This window comes from Colobus angolensis, unplaced genomic scaffold (genome assembly GCF_000951035.1).
Source record: "Colobus angolensis palliatus isolate OR3802 unplaced genomic scaffold, Cang.pa_1.0 Scaffold75, whole genome shotgun sequence".
Lineage (NCBI taxonomy): Eukaryota > Metazoa > Chordata > Mammalia > Primates > Cercopithecidae > Colobus > Colobus angolensis.
In genome coordinates, this window is record NW_012121265.1 from 3,023,180 (window position 1) to 3,050,513 (window position 27,334).

Genomic DNA, 27,334 nt, shown 5'->3' on the forward strand with positions numbered 1-27,334 from the left:
AAGTCAAAATTGACAAATGGGATCTAATTAAACTAAAGAGCTTCTGCACAGCAAAAGAAACTACCATCAGAGTGAACAGGCAACCTGTAGAATGGGAGAAAATTTTTGCAATCTACCCATCTGACAAAGGGCTAATATCTAGAATCTATAAAGAACTCAAATTTACAAGAAAAAAATCAAATAACCCATCAAAAAGTGGGTGAAGAATATGAACAGACACTTCTCAAAAGAAGACATTTATGCAGCCAACAGACACATGAAAAAATGCTCCTCATCACTGGCCATCAGAGAAATGCAAATCAAAACCACAATGAGATACCATCTCACACCAGTTAGAATGGCGATCATTAAAAAGTCAGGAAACAACAGGTGCTGGAGAGGATGTGGAGAAATAGGAACACTTTTACACTGTTGGTGGGACTGTAAACTAGTTCAACCATTGTGGAAGATAGTGTGGCGATTCCATGTATTGTTAAGTTATTGCTAGATGTCCCTGTGGAGTGGTGGATGACTTCCAGGAATACCCCCACTGTCTATGGTTCTGACTCACCAGCAACATGACATGGAGGAACAGGATTAGAGGTCATACAGGGATGTGAATGTGTCCTGTGGTGCCAGCACTTGATGCTTGAGAAGCAGAGTTTGAAATGTGAAGAGCCATTAGCTTGTCTACGGAAGATAAATTAAATCATTAAATATGTCAAATTATAAGCAAATGATTCTAATCTCATTGACAATTACTCAAACTAATATGGTTCTCCTATCAGGAATGTACTTGATGATGTAGCATATACAATTATAAACACATCATATTTTTTTCTGTTTAAATGTCTCTATTCTTTTTCTTAAAGAGAGTCTCCTACATTGTAAATGCTTCTATCCTCATAAAACCTGGGATCTACTCAGATAGTGAATTCTGTTTTCCTTCTGATTTGCTGGTGTTCATCATTCTCTTGCATGTTTTAATACATTCATATGTATGAAATAGATAAAATTATCATGTATTCTCACATATGTGTATAAATATATAAATATGTGAATAAATATATAAATATGTATAAGTAAATATTATTTACACACAAATGTGAATGGTGTATGTGTGTGTGTGTGTGTATGCTTTGTTTCTAGGTTTTTATTCTTTAAATAAATGTTACCATTCAGTACAAATACTTCTACAACTTGCCTCCTTTCCAAACATTGAGGTTTATCCATCTTGATATGCTATAGCTCTTGTTCATTCATTTTCATTGCCATTTGTAGTATTTCATTGTGTGAATATACCATAATTTACTTGTCCTGTTTTCCATCAGTGGGCATTTGGGTTATAATAGTGACTAATTGGAAGTAAATAATGTACAATAACAATCTTGTACATACTAATATGTGTGAGAAGTTCTCTATAGCTATTGTCTTTAAATTCTTTTGCTCAGGTATTCTCTAAGAGAATTTTGGAAAGCTGCCTCCTCATACATTTTTACATTAACATATAAAATATGTTAACATAAGTTTATGTAGTTGGAAAGGATGTAATTTGCATGATATTGTAATACAGATATTTAAAGATAAAACTAAAGATCACCCTTCTCAATGCAACCAGTGAAAATAGTGTAACGATTCGACTCTCACTAGCATCCATTTAAACAATACACTACTAAGCTTTTCCTTAATAATGAAGTTCCCTTTGTTCTTTGAAATTGAAATTCTATTCTTTCCTGTCCTCAGAATTTTCTCTTGGTGCAACATATTTTTATGCCTGACAGTCTTTTTTATTGATTATCTCCTCATATTTCTCTCCTTCATATTGATTCATAGGAGTTCTATGTGATTCTGGAAATCATTATTTTGTCATTTTGTGAGTCCATCTATCTTTTCCTAGTCTGTGGCTTATCTGTTTACTTTGCCTTTAGAATTTTTTTGTTGTGGTTGTAAGTTTTTAATCTTTTTTTGTTTAGACAGAGTCTTGCTCTGTTGCCCAGGCTGGAGCGCACTGGCGCAATCTCAACTCACTACAACCTCCACCTCCCAGGTTCAAGAGATTCTCTTGTCTCAGCCTCCCAAGTAGCTGGGATTACATGTGTGTGCCACCATGCTGGGCTAATTTTTGTATTTTTAGTAGAGCTGGGGTTTTGCCATGTGGACCAGGCTGGTTTCGAACTCCTGATCTCAGGTGGTCCTCCCTCCTCAGCCTCCCAAAGTGCTGGGATTACAAGTGGAAGCCACCACCCTGGCCAAGATTTTAACCTTAATGTGGTTAATTTATCAGTCTTTTCTTTATGGTGTGGAGGTATATGTCTTGTTTAAAAACTGCTTTACTATCTCAAAATCGTAATCTATGTTTTCTTCTAAAAGTTTTAACATTTTGTTTTTCACATTTTAATTAATTTATTTAGAATTTATTTTCGTGCATGGATACCTTAGAAATCTAATTTTATCTTTTTTCAAGGGAATACTCAGTTGTCACAGGGCTGTTTTTAAGTAGTTCGTTCTTGCCAGCTGATAGTATTTGTCAATTCATACATATAGATTATGAATATTATATTCTGATATCTATATCATTCCTTGGGTATATTTGCTTCTTTAGTTTTAAACAAGAAAGGGCTATGTTTTGCTTAGCTGACATTATCTTGTATTCCTCATAGGTAACTAGCACAGCATTTATACCATATCATTTGTTCAGTTAATATTCACTAGCTTGAAGTGAATTTGAATGTGTAGTTTGGAATACTAGGGTCAAAATTTATATGGCCTGGCATGTTAGTAAACACTGTGAATGAATGAATGAGTTAATGTGATAGAATTATTGAAACATACTTCTTATAACTTAGATTATTATTGGCTAATCATGTGCTTTTATATACAGAAAATATATCTATCTCATTAATGAACTTAGCTTTCTAGGAAGTCATTTTCTTTTAGCAGTACAGTATTTCTTAAAACATGGTCTAGCAGATTCACATGCAAAGTATGTTAAAATGCAGATTTCAAGGTGTAACCTCAGACCAGCTCACTAAATCAGTCTATATGGGAGTCAGATGCAAGCTCCCCAGGGGACTCTTATGCTCAAAAAAATTTAAGCATCACTAGTTTAATGGGATGTCATTCAGAGCCTCTATTCAGATGTTCTACCAAACCGAGCAGTGACAAAGAACATTTAGGCCAGCACACCTCTTTTAGCAAAGCTGTCAACACTTGCGGGTTATAACACATTAGAGTGGAGAGGACATTGGCCTAGGACCAGGATACTTGAGCTTTATATCACAGCCCCCTTCTAAGGTCGCTGATAACTTCATCATGTGACCTCCTGCAAATTTCTTAGTTCTCTGTATGTTAATTTCCCATCTGTGGCTCTTCCAGCTTGTTAGAGAGTTCGAGTTAAATTTGCCATGTTCATTGCATGGCGGGGAGAGAGAGAGAGAGAGAATGAGAGAATGAGAGAGAATGAATGAGAATTAAACTAGGACAAGGAACCCTGCCGGCTGGTATCTTTTTCTCTCTCCATAAATCTAAATAACATTCAGGTAGCAGTTGCAACGTATGGATATTTTGTCATCGGCGCAGAGCAAAGTGACCCTTTCAGAAATCTGGCTTGGGCAACTGCCATTGCTGCTGTTTGTAGCTTGTCTTGGGCACTCAGACAGTTGTTTACACAGACTGCCTGGAGGTTAGGGTATCCGCCATCCTATACTAAAGACAACTAAGGAATTTCATTTAAACCACCCACTGTAGTAGAGTCTTCAAGCCTTCTAGGTACTTTTTTTTTTTTTTAATTAAAAAAAAATTGAGCTGACAGTTCCAGTTTGTCTGAGAAGTGCTCTGCCCAGTATCCTAAAACCCAGCCTCAGGAACTGCTTCGTCACAAGTCTCTGAAATACTCCAGCTTTCCCTCTTTGTAGTAATTCAATTTGAATGAACATACACTTGGAGTATATGAACCGCACAACTGGTTTTAAGTAGGGACAAAGCTGGGATCGTCCCCATCTCCATCCTGTATGGCACAATCATTTTTTATTTCATTCTGTTCAGCACTGGCAGCAATTAAAGCTCCCAAAATATGGAGTGTTTTCATCAAGTAAAGCATTAAAAATACCAGCCTGTCAGAGCAGGAAGTGGACCTGTGCTTTACTGCAACTATTCTTCAGCTCCAATAGGGCATGAAGTGGTGAATAGCATTCATTTCATGCAGTGGAAAAATAAGGCCAATTTCAGCTTTAATCTTTATTACGAGGAGTCTAGTCCCTGTTGGAATGTAATGAGTGGATGCACCCCATTTAGCTTAAAGTAACAGATCTATATAGAGTTGTTAATTTGTAGATAAATATGGGTTTTCTACTGTTGATGTTTCTTGATCCACACAAAGTGGTTATATTAATACTGAAACATTATTAATCAATAGTTTGCTCTTTAAAAATACATCAGTTAGACTACCCAATTACCTGTAAGTATATATCAAAGGCCACAAAGCAATCTGACGTACACGCAAAGTCCATTAGAAGCTACCAGACATGTTAATTAAAATTTTTAGTTACAATGAACCTTACAGTGTGGGGACACATTTCTACTTTTGGTAATAAACAGTTACTGGCTAACTGAAACGCTGAAATTTGCAAATAACATTTTGGAGCACAGAAAGGTCTTGGGGATTTTGTGAAAATGAAATCCACAGATGACTTTATTTTACTTGAATCCAACTTATAAAAGGGCTTTAACTCAGGGCTGTGAACTCAAAGATGCATAGGGCTTTTCTCCTATTTGTTGAAGGGGAAACGGGAATTCTCATATTTTGAAATTAAACATGACCAGAGTGGAAGTGGCTTTCAAAGAGTGCATACAAAACCTCCTTTGAGATTAAAACACAACACACCAAAATACCGAGATGGGTGTAACAAACACAGCCATTTTTCCTTCCTGCTGCATGGCGGGGCATTGCTGATCAATGTAGTTGTGGCAAATGCCCGCAATGAATAATCCTGCGCTGCTTGGTCCACGTCCATTCAGCAACCATTCATACTAATGGAAGGCTCTGAATTTGTGCCGAGAGGTAAGTAATCTTTTGTTTGGTCATCTAGCAACAGCAATAAGCTTTCCTTTCAAACTTCAATTCTCATTGCTAACAGCCCAGCTAGACATCTCTTGTCTAAGAGGATCTGCCTAACCAACTTATTTACCAGCCTGGCACCCAGCATTCACAGATGTTCTTAGAGCTTAAAAAAGAAAAGAAACAGAAGAGGTAGGGCGTAGTGGCTCATGCCTGTAATCCCAGCACTTTGGGAGGCTGAGACGGGTGGATCACCTGAGGTCAGGAGTTTGAAACCAGCCTGGACAACTTGGCAAAACCCCGTCTCTACTAAAAATACAAAAACTAGCCAGGCATGGTGGCGGGTGCCTGTAATCCCAGCTACTCAGTAGGCTGAGTCAGGAGAATCGCTTGAACCCGGAAGGCGGATGTTGCAGTGAGCCGAGATTGCACCACTGCACTGCAGCCTGGGTGACAGAGCGAGACTCTGCCTCAAAAAAAAAAAAAAAAAGAAGAAGAAGAGGACAGAGGTCCAAAATCTGTGAATGCTGTTCTTCTCTCCCCCAACCCCCTTGGTTTCTCTGCCTCTAGTTACTCATTGCCAGGAGACAGAGCATATACTCTCAAGGTACAGGAATGTGATTTATAGTACTAGGCTCACTAAACAAAGCTCGCATCTAAGACCTGGATGCCCTGAGGAGCTTGCTATAATGGTACTGGACTCCGCAGCTGCTTACATTTCTAATTGGGTTACTTTGTCAGAAAGTGGCAGCCTCATCACATCTAAAGGAGGTGGCCAAGAAGAAACATACCCAAGACCCACATTTCAACATCACATACCTGCATTGTTCGTTTTGGGATATACTCTCCCTCTCCACCTTGGTGTCTGTCACTGGGCCATTATATCCAGCGCAAGCCATTTACTGAATCGTGTGAGGTGTAACTGATTGTCATTCAACGCAAGTGAAATCTTTACGTGAACATTAGTCACTGTTTTAGACATGTTAGCTTCAAGTGGAAGCAGTCAATTATAGACTAGAGGTTTTATGGCTACATTATTACCATCATACTGTTAGGTTTTCAGCAGTAGCATTCTGCTTGATCGATCTGTGCCAGGACATTGATGGATAGCTTTGTTCTTCAAATGCCAAATATGTGGGACTTCTGTACTTTATGTATTTACTGACACACTAATCTCCTGTAGATACCTTTTCCCCCTCTGCAGTGTTCAGATTCAGCAGGTGATTGTGATTCCTTTCCTTAGAAGACCATGTAGGGCTTGTAATCACATTTATAATTTCCTTTCTATTCTCTCTCAAATGCGGAAGCACTCCTGAGTTATTGACAGTTTAAAGAAGTCTTTAGCACACAAAGAGGACCACTTGCTGGTGTCAAGAAATAGATTTAGACATTTGCTTTTTTTTTTTTTCTTTCTACCATGCAGACTCCATACCAGAAATGAATTACCAATTTCAGAGAATATGTTAGATTTCCAGAACTTTGGCTTTCTGTGAAATTATGCTATTTCACCTGTCTTTCCTAATGCCACATTTAATTGTCAATTTTTTTTTACAAATGTATTTCTAAGCCAAATCTTTGAACTGCATACACTTCAACCACTACTGCTTCAATCCCCAAACATTACTAAATGTGGTCCCACTTATACTATCCAATAGAACTTCTCACGTGCAGTACTTGAAGGGCTTGCAGAAGATTCTAAGGGATGGATTTCCTTTCGGTTAAAACTAACAGCTCGTAAATCTGCCATTGGAGATCATCTGTTTCACATAATAGATCAAACAGAAACTTTGAGAAAGCCTTGCCCTCCACCAAAAGGCCACTGGACTTCCATTTTGTTTTTATTCAAGAACTTCCTGGGAGGCTCACTATAGTCCTTGGAAATGCCGGTTTCCTTCCTGAGTCAAGCCAGTCCCCACTTCCAACCTTCACACTCCTACCTTAAGAATTGTAATCTACCATATTTCCTACCTTAGGACTCTCTCAGTTCTCTTGGGTCAGTTCATTAGCTAATGCCATAGGAATAAGATTGCCCAATCTTTCCTGGCACTGGAGGCAGTTCTAGACACACCAGGAGAAATTCTCAGGAGTCATTTATCATTCATTTTTTGAAGGCCAAAGGGTAAAAGGCTAATTCGTACCTGTGTTGGCAATATCGTGGTAAGAATGCTAAATGATGGAAATTTGGCTTTGTGTGAGTCTTCCTGTGTCTTAAAACAGGACCTCCTGTAATCCAGAGCCTCATCCATCCAGTGCAAGTACAGAGACCCTGGCTGTCCCCCGATGGAGCAGGAATCCACTGTTGAATCCACTGCTGCTCTCAGCCCTCTATCCCTTCCCCACTGAAGGGCAGCATGGCTGACCATTCTGAGGCCAGTAGTCCTCATTCCTCTCATCCCTGAATGCCCTAGCCAAAGGGCGACCCTTTCCCTTTGGCATGTCCTGGGGTGCTGCTGGAAGCATTAGCAGCTGGACTGAGCCCAGGCACTTGTGCTGAATGTAATTCTGATCTCTCCAGGCATAAAGTAGAGGGAATCATCTTGACCCCAACACTCACATTTGGCTTCAGCCTCACCCATGCTTAAATGGAACCATTCAAGCAAGCATTTCTCACAAAAACTAGCTAGTGTGCAAGTCCAAATCTCTGTTAGAAAAGGCACACTTTGAAGCCTGAAGGAGTCCTTGGTAGAACACATGCATTTTACCTAAACTGTGTACCTACTTTCTTACTGAGCAAATCGCTAGGTGGAAATGTCAGTTCTGAATGCTGAGCTTGTTCTTATTTAGCCCTGGGATCTTAACTGATGTGGTGCTCATGTAATCAGTGACACAACAACCCCAAAACCAACACACTTGTGTGAAAAGCTCAGGAATGCCATGTTCTATTAGGTTGGTGCAAAAGTAATGGCAAAAACCACAAGTACTTTTGCACCAACCTATAGAAGCAACCTGAGAGTGCTGGATTGCTCACCTGCTTCTACCTGCCTCAGCAAACTCTCAGCCACATTCGATAGGCAGGAGCCAGGTGGGAGAGCACCTCCTGTGGAGAAGGTGGCTTGGTGCCCAACACCACAAGAATATTGCTGAATTTACTCTGCAATTCCTGTGGGAGACAGAGTGGCAGATTAAGCTGCAGAGACACAATGGAGGTCCTGACTAAGGAATTTTAATGTAAAAATTCCAGGGCTTAAACTTCATTCTTCAGCTAACTGGTGTCATCCTTCCAATGGGGATCTAACAAGAGTTATACCAGGGCTCAAACAGTAAGTGTGTGAATGCATTTGGAACCAATTTAAAGCTTGAAACAAAATGAACAGGAAGACTCGCCAACACTCCATTAAAGTAAAACATGAAGGCTCACTGAGGCATGCAGCTGGGCCACCAGTTCTACTGTTCTTCCTTCATCTCAAGCGCATGAGAGGCCATGGGGGTTGGTGGGGCAGTTGTGGAGGTGTGTGTGTGTGTTGGGGGAGGAGGGGGTCCTACCATCTTGCTTTGTTTTAATCTACCTGGAAATATATGTTCTAGAACCCCCTGGTAAATCTAGTCTAGCCTTAATTATGAAGTCACACATGAAATATGGGCAAAGAAAACCTTCCCATCAACAAGATCTTCATGGAATGAGGACAGAATATACTGTCCACTAGCAGGTAGCTCTTAAGGACCACATTCCTGAAAGCCAAATAGAAAGCCAGGATTTAGTAGCAAAATAAGTAAGAGTGCAGGTGGCTATAAAAAGAAAGTTTTCTCCTACAGAAAGCGAATTCCAAGTCTGATCATCGGAAGTGCCTAGGAGTTGTGTAAAAATACACATTTTCAGATGGTGGCCAGGCTTGGCCACTGAAGGAACCAAATTTTGGAACACTTAAAACCTGTTTATATGAATGAGAAATAATGTACTAATAGGTGATGAAAAAGCGCTTAACCAAACAAAGTTTTATCAACCCAAAGGGACAGGAAGCACCTTCATGAATGAAGCAAAACACCATTAAAAATATATATACAGGCCGGGCACGGTGACTCACACCTGTAATCTCAGCACTTTGGGAGGCTAAGGCGGGCAGATCACGAGGTCAAGAGATTGAGACCAGCCTGACCAACATGAAGAAACCCCATCTCTACTAAAAATATAAAAAATTAGCCGGGTGTGGTGTTGGGCACTTGTAATCCCAGCTACGGGGGAGGCTGAGGCAGGAGAATTGCCTGAACCCAGGAAGCGGAGGTTGCAGTGAGCCTAGATCGCGCCATTGCACTCTAGCCTGGGCGACAGAGTGAGACTCCGTCTCAATAATAAACACATATATGCGCGCGCACACACACACACACACACGCACACACACACACACACAGCCCAGAATTGACATATCTATTAAGATGGACCTTTCTGCTCCCTTGGTCCTCTTGAGTGCATCTCCATTTACTCTAGACTTTCTGCCCAGCTCCTGGCTCTCTCCTCACAAACTGGCCAAGCTTTTGGCTACTGTCTTTTAAAAACCCTGTAAATGTGAAGGACTGCAATTATTATTCATGCAGCTTTTGTTTATCTTTCTGGAAGAAACAATTGAGCTGTAGCAGATGAGTGATGGTTGCAGGGCTGTGGTGAAGTTAGAAGCCACCGCAGGTGGAGTGGCTTAATGGGGTATTAATTGGGAAGCAGGTGAAGGCAAATAGGTAGCACAGCAGGTATGTAAATAGGCTCGTGGGAGGAAAGGCATTGAATTTTATGCTCTTTAACTAAAAATAAAGACCTGATATTTAGCTTATCTTTGCTGAAATCCACACCGTGAGGGCCCTGACAACTGCCGACATCATCAATGATTCATTATTATCTCAGCATCATCTAGGCTACTTAATAGGATCTTCAGCCTCTTCATTTTTCATTGTTTCAGCTGATTCTTTGGCTTTAGAATGCATGCTTTTCCTTCTCTCTATGCATACTGAGGCCAGAACAATGTTTGTAGACTGTGTAGTAGAAGTGACATTCAGACCTGTAGCCTGCCTTCTGGTGGCATCTTTTTGCTCTAGCTGTTTGGAGGAACAGAGCAAATGTACAATGTGACTATGGATAATGAGCCTACTAAGAACACATACATTCAAATGAATATTGTCCTTCAAAGTAGTCACCTTGAGAAGCGAAGCACTTATTCCTGGACCATCTTTGGCACAACGGCTTTTTGGGAAAGCCAGTGATTATTTTCAGAGCTGACATCTCAGTCACCCATAGGAAAAAATCCTTACATATATTCATTCCTTGTTTTCTACTCCTGTGCATTGTCCAACATCATGGCCTCCTTTATTCATCACACTTAGTGCTAAATGACATTTGGCTTTTAAAGTCCATCCTCCATACAGGGGACTCGATGTTGTTCAGGGATTCCAAAGAACATGCCTCAGGCTTCCAGGAAAGAGTTCCGTGAAATGTCCCAAGCACTGGCAGCCTCTTTGGGACAAGTGTTGTCTAGCTACTCAGCATGGCACACACAGAGATACTCTGAAAGCTGGGTATGCTAGTTTATAAGTGCATACACATTATTTTAAGGATACCTTTTTGTTTAGTAGCAACTTAGAAAATTGTTAAAAGCAAATCACTCCATATTTCTCTTCCAATTAGTCTTCTCCATTGCAATACATTGGTGGGAAGGGAGGGGGAAGGGGGAGGTTGGATTCTTTGTTACTCAGCTGGCTCACATTTGTTGTTTTCTCTGGGGAGAAGCAGCGTTGGTTTTAAAGACATGTTTAGCCTTTTACTGTTGAAATAGCTAAGTATCAGCGGCGCTTGCACAGGCTAAATATTAGTGGAGCTACAGTTTGTACCCCATAAAATGAATTAGGTTTATATTATCATGCAGATCTTTTCCTGTAGTTGAAGTGCTCATTAATTTTGCTGCTAATGAGATGTTAGCAATTAAATACCTTTAATTAATGAAAATCAGACAAAAGCAAGGGCTGATCTCTGAGCCTTCATAAAAACAGGGGAAATGTTTGTAGATCTCATTGTGAATTTTGTCTGTAGAAGGACCACAAATCTGAGCTATTTTTTTCTGGTCCAGAGAAAGTCATTAAAAAATTTCACTTTTAGAAAATTAAACAAATAGGCATTTTGAGATGTTATAAAGATGATCTGAGATCGGGGAAAAAAAAAAAAGTATCCATAACTGAGAGCCAGTCCTACATGTAATAGCAAATTTCATGGTTGAAGATGCAACAGGATTGAGTACAATTAATAGTTCTGTAGCCATTGTAGAGTTCTGGGTAGGCCCTGAACACATAATTAGATTATTAAAAATGGCCTGTCTTAGACTGGCTATTACTAAATTGAAATCCAATTATGGTTTTATGATTTTGCTGAAAAATATTTAGCTGTTGTGCTTGAGTCCTCCTAGAATATCATTTCCTCTTTGCATCACCATTTGCACATGTCACAATACATTTTCCAAACAAATCTGACCTCAATTATCTCAGAATCAATCTTACATTAGATAAAATCTATTTTAATGAGTGTTTTTATGTCTAATATTATAATTGTGCCTCTCCACACTTGAGGAATTAAAAGATGGCCATAGAAGTCTTTGCAAAATATCTTTTTAATAGGAGACATGGCATATTTTAGAAATAACTAAATTGTGCCATCTTAATACACAGAAAGGCATTATGCTCAAATATGTGCCTGAGTGTGCGGCAAGACAAACTTGGTTCAGTTTTCAGTAATTGGCAATGGAACTGTAATAAAGCAGTTGTTTGTGAAGAGACGGGCTCAGAAATTTCATGCACTCCTGCAGTGTGGATTTAAATGCTAAGTTAAATATTTATGAACCCGAGATTTTTATAATTGATCATTGTATGATTTATACACCGTAATTATAATTAGGTTGAAAGAGATTTTAAAAAGCCAGTTTCCTGGTAGCCAAGGCCATTAAATAACGCTAAGCTGCCAAAACAAAAATTAGGTGGGAACCCAGCCACCAAGTTCCAAGCGCCTGTCCCTCCATCTGATGTACAATGAGGCACTGCACCCTACCAGGCATCTCACCTGAAGCATCGACTCCTGTGTCACCTGCAACCATTTTTCATGTCTTTGTTTCAAACCTAGTTGAACATAAACAAGTAGAAAACTTCAGAGATCCAATGTATAACAAAAAGAAAAGGTGGAGGAGGTTGGAAAGGTTAATTAAAAATGTAATGATCCCATTTTCTGGGACAGCACTATTAATCATTGTGCAGCAGCAAGCATGTGACTTGCACACCACTTACAGGAGACATCCAATTTTTTAAGGTTTGCACAGCAGAGGGTGCAGGCTGGTGACAGAATGTGCATTAAGGAAATGGAAGCTCTAATGGATAAGGCTAGCCTGTGACTTGTGGTTAACATGGGGAACTGTCTTCACCAGACCAAATAATTATTTCCAAACTTACAGGTATTGAAAATAATTCAGTCACCGTGAGCCCCAGAGAAAACTTGGGTTATGGCTTGCAGCTTAATATAGTTGTGTAAGGTATGAAAAAACAGAACTAGGAGGAATTTCATCATCATGTAATACAGTATGCCTGAAACAGTGTATGAATGACAAAATAGGTTCCAAACAGCCAACATGTGCTTTTTAAATGTAATTTTTAGCACCCTAGCTGGAAAATACCAAGCTCTTGAAGGATCATTTACAAGGGTCACAACCTGTATGATCAAATTTGCCGTAGGATCCGTGTGGATATCAGAAGCCCAGACTGTCATTGTGAGCTTCCAGAAAAGTTTGCCTCCACCTGTGAAGATTTGGCATCTTTTACCCATTTTTTAATTTTCTGGGACAACACATTAGAGGGAGCCTATTAGAAGAAGAACAGTAGTTATATTAACATAGTAATTAATCAAGTCAGAAAGAAAAAGAGGAAACAAGTTGTGAATTCAATTCTGCAGCCTTAAAAAGAAAGGCAGAAAGATACCAGAAATCGGCAAGCATTTGCAAACAAACATTCTTTTACTGTCTTGTGAATTTTTGCTTCATAAATCATATCTCATGCAGGCCATGCAGATTTTACTATATTTACTGTTTTATTCCACCTCATAATCTATAGAAATGGATTTCTAGTTGCTTGCATCTGTGTTTCATTCTGAATCGTTTCAACTGGTTAGTTGGCCCTGGTGTTTGCCAATAAAGGTGGCATTTTCTAAGTGTAAATAATCAGGGCTGCTGGCCACAGTGATAGCCTCTTACTTGGGACAGTGTGAGGATTGTATTTGGGATAAAGGCAGTTGCTTGCTCCAGAGAAGTTTAGAATGTGAAAGCTTCTCCCATTATATAATTCATCCCTGACACTTCCACATCTCACGGTGTTGGAAGGACCTTTTACATTTGCTCTGCCTGCAAGTCAGGGCTGAAATCACTGGTCCATGTACTCCTTTGGAGTAGTAGACTGCTGAGAGGCCAGTCCCTTCAAGTGCATAGAGCCTCTGGCTGGGGTTTTACATTCTGTCCCTCATCACCACATTTTTTTCTAAATATCTGATGTTATATGTGGAAAAGGCAAATTATATTAGAACCATTAAATCAAAGAGCCTTAAGGCTTGAAGGGACCTTAGATATATCATCCCACAAATAGGGAAACTGACGTCCACGGGGGGAAAGCTGACGGTACAAAGACGCTCAGATGATTGGACCACATTTAAAACCCAGATGCCCCTCACTCCTAATCCATGCCTCCTTCAGCAGCACCTGACCCTTTTCATCGCAGGTTTTGGGATCTCGCCCTCAAGTTGCCATGGATGTTATACCTCTTGTGGCCAAGAACACAAGAAACAAGTCACCACCAGATGTGATCACAGCCAGAAAGGCTTAGAATGATGGTAAAGAAAGCAATACGTAACCGGCAAAGTAACAACATGGCTGTATGGAATTCGAAATGAAAATCTGGTTAAATGGCATTCTCCGTAATACAGAGCCAAGGCTGGAGAGGAGCACATTAGCTGAGCACAACCCACTCGCATATGCACTCCCCCAAGAAAAAAGGATTTCTAGTAAACAGCGTTCATTCTGAGAATACTTCCCATTCAGACAGCATCCCAGACGTTCTACCAAGTTAAAGAATGAATAACAGCAGATGGAGGAAGAGATTAGAGGGGGAGGGGAGGGGGGAAAGCAACATTTTAATGCTGAGCTCTAAAATGAGCTGTGGAGAGGATGGCAGTTAGAATTATGGTAAAGCTGTTCAGAAGCCTTCCCACGCAGGCAAGAAGGCGCTTGTGCCCAGACCGTAAAACGCAGGCGGGCTCCTGATCCTCCGTGCGGTGTGCGAGCTGATGGAAGGCTGGCTTTGACTCCAAGGGTGTAAATCGAATCATTCTCCCCTCTCCTCCCGGTGCCCTCAAGTTATTGAGGTAGTATTTTCGTGCACTGGGGGATCCATTTAATAGATATAGAGGATCAATCTTCTTACCAGGTGAAAACTCGACCCTAATTTATGTATCCTGTGATTTCAGCAGTGTTTATTTTGAACTTCATTGCAGTAGGATACGTAGCATCAGGGCCCCGGAGAGAGCTGGAGGTGGATTTGTGAGGGACTAAGTTAGTAGGCGAAAGGAGGGGAGGGGCCAAGAGTGATTTCCCATGTGCCCTGCGCAATTGCCCATGTGAAACTTTTTGAAAAGAGTAATAATAAGGTAGGCATGAATTTATTTTTTCCAATATTTTATTATGAACATTTTCGAACATACAGAAAAGTGGAAAAAAATATGGTTAATGCATATACCCAGCACCTGTATTCCATATTCACATCTAAATGTGGTTGCTGTATGAGCGCCCATATGTCCATCTTCTAAATTTTTAAAATTCATTTATCAATATACTGCCTCTAAATGCTTCAGCACACATATCACTAACCAGTGTTCAATATTTGTTTAGGCTACTTCTTTTCATGGTTTGTTCTTTTGTTGGTGGTGGTTGTTTTTTGAGACACAGTCTCGCTCTTGTCACCCAGGTTGGAGTGCAGTGGTGTGGATCATGGCTCACTGCAGCGTTGACCTTCTGGGCTCAAGTAATCCTCCCACCTCAGCCTCCTGAGTATCTAGGACTACAGGCACATGCCACCATGCCTGGGTGATTTTTAAATTTTTTTGTAGAGACAGTGCCTCCTTATATTGCTCAAGCTGGTCTCGATCTTCTGGTCTCAAGCAATCCTCCCACCTCAGCCTCCCAAAGTGCTGGGATTCCAAGCATGAGCCACTATTCCTGGCTTTCCCCCCCACCCCCTTTTTGAGATAATGTTTACATAGGCACAAACCTTAAGCATACTATTCTCTGAGTTTTGGCCCAAACTGTGCAACACAAGCCGTTCTCAAGGTAGAGAATATTACCATCACCCCCTCAGAAAGTTACCTCTTATTCCTTCCTAGCCAATCCTCACCCCCATTCCCTGGAAGTAGCCAGTCTTTTAATTTTTTAAAAAATCATAAATTAGTTTTGCCTATTCTAGAACTACATATATAATCATACTGTGTGTACTTCTGTGTGTAGTCTCTTATTTTTTTTCACTCAACAGAGTGTTTTTGAGATTCATCCACACTATTTTGTGTATCAATAGTTCATCTCGTCTTATTTCCGAGTAGTAGTCCAGGTGGATAACTGTGGATAGACCCGTTGGTTAAGCCATTTTCCTATTAATGGATACATGGGCTGTCTCCAGTTTTTATTATTATCAATATGCTGGTATAATATTCTTGTCCAAGTCTTTTGTGGACATACGTTCACAGTTCTCTTGGATGAAAACCTAAAAGTAGAATTTCTGGGTCATAGGGTAATTGTCTGTTTAGCTTCCTAAGAAGCTACCCAGCGTTTTTCTAAAGTGGTTGAACCATTTTCCATTCCCACCAACAATGTGTGAGGATTCTAGAGACATCACATTTTTTAAATACCATTTGATGTCAAATTTTAACCATTGTGGTGAGTGTAGAGTGTATCTCATTGTGGTTTTATTTTGCATTTCTCTGATGACTAATGATGCTGAACACATTTCAGATGCTACTTGGCCATTAATTTATCTTATTCTGTGAAGTGTCTGTTCAAAGATTTGGCCCATTTTTAATTGGGTTGTTTTCTTATATTGAGGTTTGGGTACTTTTAATATATTTTAGATACCAGTCCTTTGTCAGATGTATGTTTTGTGAATATTTTCTCCCAGTCTGTGGTTTGTCTATTCATTGTCTTAGCAGTGTCCTTTGTGATCAGAAGTGTTTAATTTTGAGGAACTCTACCTTACCAATGTTTTATCTTTTATGGTTATTGCTTTCTGTGGTCCTGTCTCAGAAATGTTTGTCTATCTCCAGGATTATCTTATGTTTCTTCTAAAAGCGTTATGATTTTAGCTTTTATGTTTAAGTCTGTGATCCATATTACATTAATTTTTGTGTATGGTGTGAAGTAGGGATTGAGGTTTTTTGTTTGTTTGTATTTGGGTTTTTCTTTTTTAAAAATTATTATCCAATTATTCTAGTGCCATATGTTGAAAAGACTTTCTTCCCCCATTGGATTTCTTCAGTGTTGCTTTCAAAAAAATCAAATGACTGTAGGTGTGTGGGATATTTATGAGTTCTATCTTCTTTTCCATTGTTCAATTTGTCTATGCCTATACCGTACCACACTGTCTTGATAACTTAAGCTTTATAGTAAAACTTGAGAAGGGTTAGTGTGAATCCTTCAACTTTGTTTTCCTTGTTCCAATCACTTTAGTTATTCTGAGTCCTTTTCATTTCCATATAAGCTTTAGAATCTGTTTGACAATTTCAAAACGTATTATAATTTGGAGATAATTATCTATAAGCTTATTTACAAGCTTAAAAAGTTGGCCTAGTGTATACCTTCTTTGTTATAATAATATTAGTTGCCTTTTTAAAGTTGTTAAAACTACATAAGCTATTAAGTTTTAATAACATTGAGCCTTAATAATCATAACAGTATTGAGTATTTTGATCCATGAACATGGTATATATTTCCATTTATCAAGTCTTCAATTTTTGTTAGCAGTGTTTTTAGTTTTCAGTGTAGAGGTCTTGTATGTCTTTTGTTACATTCATTTTAAGTGCTTTTTATATTTTTTATTCATTGATCCTGCTGTAAATAAAATTACTTTTTAAAATCTCATTTTCTAATTTTTTGCAGCTAACATATGAAAGTGATGGCTATGTTAATTAGCTTGATTTAGTCATTCCATAACATTAAACATATATCAAAGCATCACATTTTACTTCATAATATATGTAATTATTATTTACTAATTACAAATAAAATTTTTAAAAATGAAGCTTGTAGACTCAAAAAAATCCTAAATACTCTGACTTGATCATTACACATTTTATGCATTAATGAAAAATCACATATGCCTTATAAATATGTACAAACACTATGTATCAATAAAAATAGTATATCTTTTTCAAAGTACAATTACTTTTTATATATTAACTTTGTATCATGTGACTTTGCTAAATTCATTTATTATTTCTAATAGTTGTTTTGTGGATTCTTTAGGGATGTATAGGACATCCAAAGCAACATTGACTATAAGCAGCAAGAAGGTGAATCCTTTGTTCTTGATCTTAGTATTTTACCATGAAATATGACTTTAGTTATAGGTTTTTCATAGCTGCTCTGTATCAGATTGAAGAGATTCTTTTCCATTCTTAATTTGCTGAACTTTTTTCAGTAAATTATGGATGAGTATTGAAATTTATTGAATGCTTTTTCTTTATCTATTGAAATAATTGTACGGTTTTCCTACTGTGTTCTGTTAGTGTGGTGAATTACATATATTTTTAAGTATTTAACTACCCTTGCATTATTGAGATAAACCCAAGTTGGTCATGATGCATTAGTCTTTTAACATATTGCTCAATACAGTTTACTAAATTTTGGGGAATATTGTTGCATCTGTATTTGTAAGCAATGCCAGTCTATTATTTTCTTCTTTTGTCTTTGTTCAGTTCTGATATTTGGGTAATGCTGACCTCAAATGTCAAGTTGGGAAAGGTTATAAAAATATTTTGTGTGAATGAGAATCTGAAACAAAAAGGAAGTCGCATGTTCACCTGTGAGCTAGAAATGAATTAATAGTTTTTTTCCCCTTTGAATGTACCAGGTTGTGCATTCTAGAATTTGTCATGGGCTCTGAAATAATGTAAGGAGATGGTGCTCTGGCAAGAGTTATACATAGATGAAAACAGAATCAGTAGAAAGTGAGGCTAAGTCACACCCACTGCTACATGAAGTAAACTTTGAGCAATTGGTTTAGACATAAAATTATTCACCCTGTTCCAACTTTGTACAAAGCCTTTTTAAAAAAAAAAATTGCTTTTTTGATAACATTAAGAGGAAAACCTTAATGGCATATGTAGTTTTAACAACTTTAAAAAGGTATTATTATAACAAAAAAGGTATACACTAGGTCAATTTTTTTTTTCTTTTTTTTTTTGAGACAGAGTCTCACTCTGTCGCCCAGGCTGAAGTGCAGTGATGCAATCTCAGCTTACTGCAAGCTCTGCCTCCCAGGTTCACGCCATTCTCCGGCCTCAGCCTCCTGAGTAGCTGGGACTACAGGCACCGGCCACCATACCCAGCTAATGTTTTTATATTTTTAGTAGAGACGGGGTTTCACCGTGTTAGCCAGGATGGTCTCCATCTCCTGACCTCGTGATCCACCTGCCTCGGCCTCCCAAAGTGCTGGGATTACAGGCGTGAGCCACCGCACCTGGCACACTAGGCCAATTTTTTTAAAGCCTGCGTATAAGTTTGTGGACTCCTTACAGAGAAAAATTGATTTCCTAGATGTTACATGTTGACTTTCATTATTTTTATTATGATGTTATTTGAAATTTATAAACATACAACTGTAAGCTCTTATTCTCGGCTTTTACATAACTATGAAAACGACACACATAAATACGAACAGACCTTTGAAAACAATGAAATGCAGGCTAATAACATTAATTTAGTGTAAGAGATAATATTATTTTGCTGAAACTAAATTGGTGCTTACAGTTTGAATGCAGTGCTCGGCTTCTCCATGGGTCCTTTTGAGTTTGGCAGGCCTGTATTACTGGGTGCCACGTATTGACACCATTCTTCAGGCATTTTTCTCCATTTGAACTGTTTGTTCTTATCTCACTGGCCACTTCCTGTAAGTGTTCATCTAGCTCTGTGCCTCTGTTCTTTCCCTTTTAGCTAGAGATTATAAAGTGCCATTCAACATCAATACAAATGTAAGTGCAGGTAGTGAAATTGTGTACCAGTACCCAGCCTTAAAAGTCTGATCCAGAATATGGTCATCTTAATTTGTTTTAGATTATCATCAAAAATGCATAATTTAGAAATCTAGAGAACTGTTGACTTTCAATAATATAAATCACTGCCCTTGGGCTCAATAGCAAAATATTAGAAGTCTCAAAAGAGGAGAAGGCTAGAAGTGTCTCCAAGGCCCAGAGGCCCTGGTGGCCCTGTCAGGGCACATGGTGAATATTTCACTCTTGAGTCCTGGGAAGCCTGAGTGTAGAAATAGAGGAGCCAGAGAGGAGCAGACATAGAAAGAGCGAGATGGAGAAACAGTACCAGGTGTGCTTGTTAAAGCCAGGATGGATGTGCAGCTGCCAGCTTCCTGTACTCCACACCCAAGAAGGGCTCCTGTCTTGCTCATTGCCTTCTACAGCAAAATTCTTTTTTCTTTTATTATTATTATTATTATTGTTATTTTTTATTATACTTCAAGCTCCAGGGTACATGTGCACAACGTGCAGGTTTGTTACATATGTATACATGTGCCATGTTGGTGTGCTGCACCCATTAACTCGTCATTTACATTAGGTATATCTCCTAATGCTATCCCTCCCCCCTCCTCCCACCCCACGACAGGCCCCGGTGTGTGATGTTTCTCTTCCTGTGTCCAAGTGTTCTCATTGTTCAATTCCCACCTATGAGTGAGAACATGCAGTGTTTGGTTTCTTGTCCTTCTGATAGTTTGCCGAGAATGATGGTTTCCAGCTTCATCCATGTGCCTACAAAGGACATGAACTCATCCCTTTTTATGGCTGCATAGTATTCCATGGTATATATGTGCCACATTTTCTTAATCCAGTCTATCATTGATGGACATTCAGGTTGGTTCCAAGTCTTTGCTATTGTGAATAGTGCCCACAACAAACATACATGTGCATGTGTCTTTATAGCAGCATGATTTATAATCCTTTGGGTATATACCCAGTAATGGGATGGCTGGGTCAAATGGTATTTCTAGTTCTAGATCCTTAAGGAACCGCCACATTGTCTTCCACAATGGTTGAACTAGTTTACAGTCCCACCAACAGTGTAAAAGTGTCCCTATTTCTCCACATCCTCTCCAGCACCTCTTGTTTCCCGACTTTTTAATGATCGCCATTCTAACTGGTGTGAGATGATATCTCATTGTGGTTTTGATTTGCATTTCTCTGATGGCCAGTGATGATCATTTTTTCATGTGTCTGTTGTCTGCATAAATGTCTTCTTTTGAGAACTGTTTGTTCATATCTTTTGCCCACTTTTTGATGGGGTTGTTTGGTTTTTTCTTGTAAATTTGTTTGAGTTCTTTGTAGGTTCTGGATATTAGCCCTTTGTCAGATAAGTAGATTGCAAAACTTTTCTCCCATTCTGTAGGTTGCCTGTTCACTCTGATGGTAGTTTCTTTTGCTGTGCAGAAGCTCTTTAGTTTAATTAAATCCCATTTGTCAATTTTGACTTTTGTTGCCGTTGCTTTTGGTGTTTTAGACGTGAAGTCCTTGCCCATGCCTATGTCCTGAATGGTATTGCCTAGGTTTTCTTCTAGGGTTTTTATGGTTTAGGTCTAACATTTAAGTCTTTAATCCATCTTGAATTAATTTTTGTGTCAGGTGTAAAGAAGGGATCCAGTTTCAGCTTTCCACATATGGCTAGCCAGTTTTCCCAGCACCATTTACTAAATAGAGAATCCTTTTCCCATTTACAGACGTTTGTAGATATGTGGTATTATTTCTGAGGGCTCTGTTCTGTTCCATTGGTCTATATCTCCCTACAGCAAGTTTCTTGGACTCTGATGTCACAGGAAGACACATGAACCTGGAGCACAATAAAATATGACTCATGGTGCCAGGGTATAATGGTATGATTTCAGATATTTACATATGGGTTTTCTGAAAACAAGACGCATCTTCAGTAGAACAGGGAGAGTTGTTCTTTTCCTAAAATGTTAGACTTGCTTTGTGTGCCCTTCGTTTAATTATGTACAGTTTTTTACATTGTAGCAAGGACATTTTGCATGCAATCTACCCTCTTAAGAGAGTTTTAAGTGTACAATACAATATTGATAGTAATTGGCACAGTGTTGTAGAGCACGTCTCTAGAACTTATTCATCTTGCATGACTGAAACTTTATTCCCTTTGAAGAGCAACTCCCCATTTTTTTTTTCATTTTCTTCTCCAGCCCCTGGCAACCATCATTCCACTCTCTGCTTCTATGAGTTTGACTATTTTAGATGCCTCCTATACGTGGAATCAGGCAGTATTTGTCCTTCTGTGACTGGTTTATTTTACTTAGCTTAATGTCCTCAGGGTTTATCCATGTTGTCACGCATTGCAGGATTTCCTTCTTTTTCTAAGGCTGAATAATATACCATGTGCCCTTTAGACAGGCAGCAAATACACTGCCCTATCTTTCAGTCCCACCTAACCCAACTATTCCTTGTCTCTTGTCAATTTTTTAGCCTTTTGTCATTTCCTAAATGCCTTCCTGGCCCCTATCAACTGGAGGCACATAAACAGAATGAAAGGCAGTCATAGAATCCATGGAGGGGCTGAGGCCTGAGGAGGAACTTGCTTGGGTATCTCATCCCACAGCTGCGCAGTGCTGGTCCAACAGCTCCCTGCCCGCTCCAGAGAATCACTGCTATACCTCATCATCAGTATTCCATGGACCACCTTATACATTGTTTCTGGAAGGTTTTTCCATCACTTTCCTCTCCCTGCAGAAACATCCTCCTAATGGGGGCGGGGCTGAATTCCTGTTGTCCATTCATCCTTTAACCTCGCTGTTGGGCTTGGCCTTGGCCTTGGCCTGCCTGCCCAGCACCGAATGGGCCCTGCCTCCACCATGCTTTTGCTGCAGATAGCAGAGGGCAGGCAGTGTGGACAGCTCAGGGCAGGCAGTGTAGACAGCATTGGCTTCTCTGGAATGCATAGGTTGTGAGTTTCCTGGAGCCCATTGAAATTCTATTCAAAATACAAGCTGAATTTTTCTAATCTAGAACCTTAGTACTCACAGAGCCCGCGTGTTGTCTATGGTAAGTTAAGTGGTAATTGAGAGGTTTGCCAATTTTTATGTGATTTATTCTGGTTTTCTTTCAACATCCTGCGAACTAAAACTTAAATACAGCTTCGTTGTGGTTGCTTCTTCCTGTTTAGAGAATCTGGCATAATATTTTGTCTTCTGGGCTCAAATAACCATGTAATTACTCTGTAATCATATAGTAATTAGCATGTACTATATGCATTTATTACATAATTATATTCTTGGAGGATTGTATGGCAATTATACTTGCATTCAGCATATCATGAACAAGTATATAATTTGTTGTTTTTTTCTTTTATCCGCATTTCAGTTTACTAACCAAGGGTTGGAAGCTTATTCTCCTGTTGCCTCGTATGTACATAGCCAGGCAGGTGCCTGTGTTTTGGCCTCACCTAGCACCTCCTAATTCTACATCTGTGGGAATATTAAGGGCTTTTGTGCTGCTGTAGACTCCTGGTATTTGTACTCCTAGCTTTCTCTTGTCATGAAGTCATTAAGTTATTAGCTTCAAAACTCATTAAGTTCTAGAGCCACTGGCAATGCCAGATAAATGGCAAGATCTCAATTAAAACAGAGTAGGTGAGAACACAGAGCCGAGCACTGTGACCATGCCTGTCTTTCTCTGCGTTTGCAGTGGAGCACATTCCCAAAGGGAACAACTGCCTGGATGCAGCCAAGGCCTGCAACCTCGACGACACTTGCAAGAAGTACAGATCAGCGTACATCACCCCGTGCACCACCAGCGTGTCCAACGATGTCTGCAACCGCCGCAAGTGCCACAAGGCCCTCCGGCAGTTCTTTGACAAGGTCCCGGCCAAGCACAGCTATGGAATGCTTTTCTGCTCCTGCCGGGACATCGCCTGCACAGAGCGGAGGCGACAGACCATCGTGCCTGTGTGCTCCTATGAAGAGAGGGAGAAGCCCAACTGTTTGAATTTGCAGGACTCCTGCAAGACGAATTACATCTGCAGGTAAGCGGGCAGCCGGTGATTAATGAGGTGACAGGGGAAGTCTTGGTGGCCGCATCGGCTACTAAACTCCCTTTTCTGTGCTTCTACCAAGGTAGAGGAGGGAGGGGAACCCAGTTCATTTGAACGAATTGGCAAAAATCTGACCTCTGTGTCTGCCACGGAGTTCTTCAGAAGCTGTTCAGGCCTCTGTGCTGGCGAAAGTTCCCATCTTTAACCCGGGAATGCTTTGAGGGATGCCAGAATGAGGTAAAATACCACTGCCTTTCCTGGATACCTCTCAGTGAGAGGGTCACCTGGGGTGCAGTGACCTCAAGGCACACACCTGCTCCTCAAGTCCTGAGGGCTGCCAGGGATTAAGTAAAGAGGAGCTGGCTGGAGCTTTGGAGGCTCTTGAGCTTCAGGGGCAGAAACCTGGAAGAGACCAGTGAGAGGGGTTGAGCAGTGTCCAGCCTTGGGGAGAACTTTCAATGCCTGGGTCTGTTCTGGACTGTTCTGTGGCTAGGAAGAGGTCACCCTCCCACTTAGCTGATCTCCCAGATCTCAGCCTCCATCAGAAACTTGATGAGCCTGGACCATGTTGTTCAAAATATTCACTTCCTTTCACTTTGTGGCCATTTCTGAATTTACTTTGATATCTGAAGGAGTCCATGAATACACTTTCTGTGTTTTGAAAACAAAAAATGGCTGGGCATGGTGGCTCACGCCTGAAATCTCAGCACTTTGGGAGGCTGAGATGGGTGGATCACCTGAGGTCAGGAGTTTGAGATCAGCCTGGCCAACATGGCGAAATCCCGTCTCTAGTAAAAATACAAAAAATTAGCCAGGCGTGGTGGCAGGCGCCTGTAATCCCAGCTACTTGGGAGGCTGAGACAGGAGAATCACTTGAGCCTAGGAGGTGGAGGTTGCAGTGAGGTGAGATTGCACCATTGCACTCCTGCCTGGGGAACAAGAGCGAAAATCTGTCTCAAAATAAAAACAAGAAAAACCACAGGCCTGGCACAGTGGCTTACACCTGTAATCCCAACGGTTTGGGAGGCTGAGGCAGGCAGATTGCTTGAGATCAGGAGTTTGAGATCAATCAGCCTGGCCCACATGGTGAAACCCTGCCTCTACCGAAAACACAAAAGATAGCCAGGCGTGGTAGTATGTGCCTTTGGTCCCAGCTACTCAGGAGGCTGAGGCAGGAGAATTTTTTGAACCTGGGAAGTGAAGGTTGCAGTGAGCAGAGATCATGCCACTGCCCTACAGCCTGGGTGAAAGAGTAAGACCTTGTCTCAAAACAAACAAATCAACAAACACAAACCACAAACAGCAGTATAGATGTAGGTAGAGTGAAAAGAGAATGACCTTTCACTCTGCTCCCATTCATCCCCAGCTTCAGGCAGTCACTGTTAACCATTTCGTGTGTGTCCTCCCAGAACTTAGTGTTGAATTCAGTTGCTGATTGAAGCAAGTAGATTTGGGGTATCATATTGAAAAACAACTGTACTTTGACCCCAGGTAGAAGCCCTCAATATATGCTAAGCCATTGGACAAGCAGATGGGAGTATGACCATGTACTTGTTTCCTATTGGTTCCCCATTTCTAAAAAGCCAAGAGCAGAAAGAAAAAAAAAAAAAGTCTGCGATGCTGAAGATTCTGAGTTTCTGTTCAACTTAAGTTTTATTCCAGTAGAATGGGAACCCACTCTTTCCTTAAACCAGCTGTAATAATGACCAAAGAAAATTATAAGTCCTCATTATCTGTATAACCCTCTCATGCTGAAGACTTTCTGGGAGTAATGTTTCTCCTCCTTTCTAAAACAAGTCGGAAGGAAGTGACCTGCTGTATGAGGAGGGACTTGGATGACCAAGTGTCTTATGAACTGAGTTCGCATCTTGGGAAGAAACAGGTGTTCCAGTAACACAATACATGGACGCTTCCTCACTTCCAAGCCCCTGGTTCATTAAGGCACTCTTAGCTGTGGGCTAGGAGCAGGGATGGGTGTGCTAGAAGGGTCCTGAGAAAGAGGCAGAGCCTCAGCAAGCCAGGAACCTGGGGAAGCCAATCAGTTAGGGTGTCGAAGCACCCTCTGCTGAAGATGAATAAAATGAACGCAGCCAAGAAGCTGCAGGGAGCTTCGCTCGGGGTCCAGGGATGGGATGGAGCAGAGATCCTGAAGATCTCTGGATGTGAAACCCCAATTCCTGGGGCCCCTTTAGTCTCTGAGCAGAAGGGGTCCCCCTTCTGGGAGCAGGACTGGATTTCTAGGGTCTTATTTGGCTTAATGCAAGACAGTTCCTCTGTGTCTCTGTAATAAGATGTGATCTTGTCCACTGATGGTTCCAAGCCAGGAGACCTGGGCTTTCAGTCCTGCCTCAAGATGGGAAGCTGTATAGGGCAGAAATGGAGCTGTGGATGAGTATTCCATCTATGGAGTGATGGCTGGGAGGTGGGAGAGGTGGTGGTGATGGAGCTTTTCCTTCCTCTTCTCCCAGGTTTATCTTACACAAGATGGCCAGAGAAGGTCTGGGACCTCCCCTACACATACTGAGAAAGCCCATATTGAGCAGATAATTTCCATTCTCTGGCTTGTTCTTCTAAAAAGAGATAATCATTTGAGGGTTGGTGAGAATTCATTAGATCAAATTGCTTTCCTGCTAAGCTGTAGTGAGAATAGCTGGGAGTTGAGAACTTAGAGGACTCTGGAGGAGGCGATAGGAGGAACCTGCAGATAACAGGATGGTTTAGATGCTGTCTGGGGCCTCAGACTGAGGGAGGAACAAGTTCCAGGAACTGTTTGTGACATCCGTGACAGCAGGGAGTGGACTCAGCTGACAGCACAGAAATGTACAACAGGAAGCAGACGGCCCTTGTCTATGTATTGACTTTGCCTGATCTTCCTGGAGTGGACAGCAGCCACCGTGCTTGCACTGGGGTGAAGGATCCCTAGGCTGGATGGTGGGACTAGAGGCGTGTTTGTGCTGCTGCCACATTTCCGGCTCTGGGAGAAACTCAGAGGCTGTTTAGGAATCCAGATCTAGACTGTCCTGGGGCCCTACCCAGTGAAATTTGTCTCAGTGTGATTGATGGGTTCTATACACTGTCTTGAGCCTTTCCTGGGAAGCTGAATCCATGACTTCCCTGGTGTTGCCCATTGTCAAGTGATTTAGCCCATAATTTCTTTCCAGAGCCTGGATTTATTACTCGTGATTACCCCCTCCCTGTCGGAGGTGCTAAATGTAATTTGAGCTGCTAGGTTGGCTAGCAGTGTTTGCTTCCGTCACATTTTATTACTCTTGCCTTTAATTTTATGCCTTTTATCGCATCCCTTCTCAATCCATCTGTGTGAGGCCATTGCTGTTCTACCCAGAGGAGCAGCTGGTACTAGCTGGAGCTGGGGGTTCTTTGGGTCTCACATTATAGTTGCTATAACCCTAGCCCCACCACTGATGTGATGACGTGAGGTCTCATTTGAATAGCCCCAAAGGGAAGGGATGGCAAGAGGGAAACCTGCTTCCTAAAAACCATATTCTTGGAAAGCTCACACTTTCAAATGCTCCATTTACATCTTAACATCAGCAACCATCAAAGAGCTGTTCAAGCTCATTAAAACCTCCCGGAATTTAATATTTTCCAACTGAGGGCCTACAGGTTTCCTTCCCCAGGGTCCAACAGTGCCTCTGCACAGAACCTGTCTCTCTTCCGCCTTGTGCCTTCAAACAGATGAGAAGCAACATTAGCTTTTCTGTTTGACTTTGTTTTCCTTTTTCCTTTTCCCTTTTAGGGAAGATGACAGATTCCTTTCCCCTTGAGGTAGTTGGGGAGAGTCAGAGCCTGACTGTTTGGGCCTCCAAGCTTGTCTACAGAAAAGCAAATGCAGAGGTATTATTAGAAGGGTGTGATGGAATTTCAAAGCCTCACAGTCTTCCCCCCAAGCAATGTCTCCCCTGCCAGGTTTCCTCTGGTTGCTTTTCTTAGTGCCTGGAAAGATGTCAGGACTGGTTTGGGCCGAATGGAAGCATAA

General features: G+C 40.7%; 1 protein-coding gene across 2 annotated transcripts in view; it reads left to right on the top strand.

The window, feature by feature from the left end:
- The window catches only part of GFRA1 (GDNF family receptor alpha 1), a 217,623-nt gene that overhangs the window by 132,157 nt on the left and 58,132 nt on the right, over positions 1-27,334 (top strand). For both annotated transcript variants that reach the window (XM_011927825.1, XM_011927824.1), the window contains one exon: positions 22,992-23,328. In XM_011927825.1, coding sequence (XP_011783215.1) covers positions 22,992-23,328 — 337 coding nt within the window. The remainder of the gene's footprint in view (positions 1-22,991; positions 23,329-27,334) is intronic.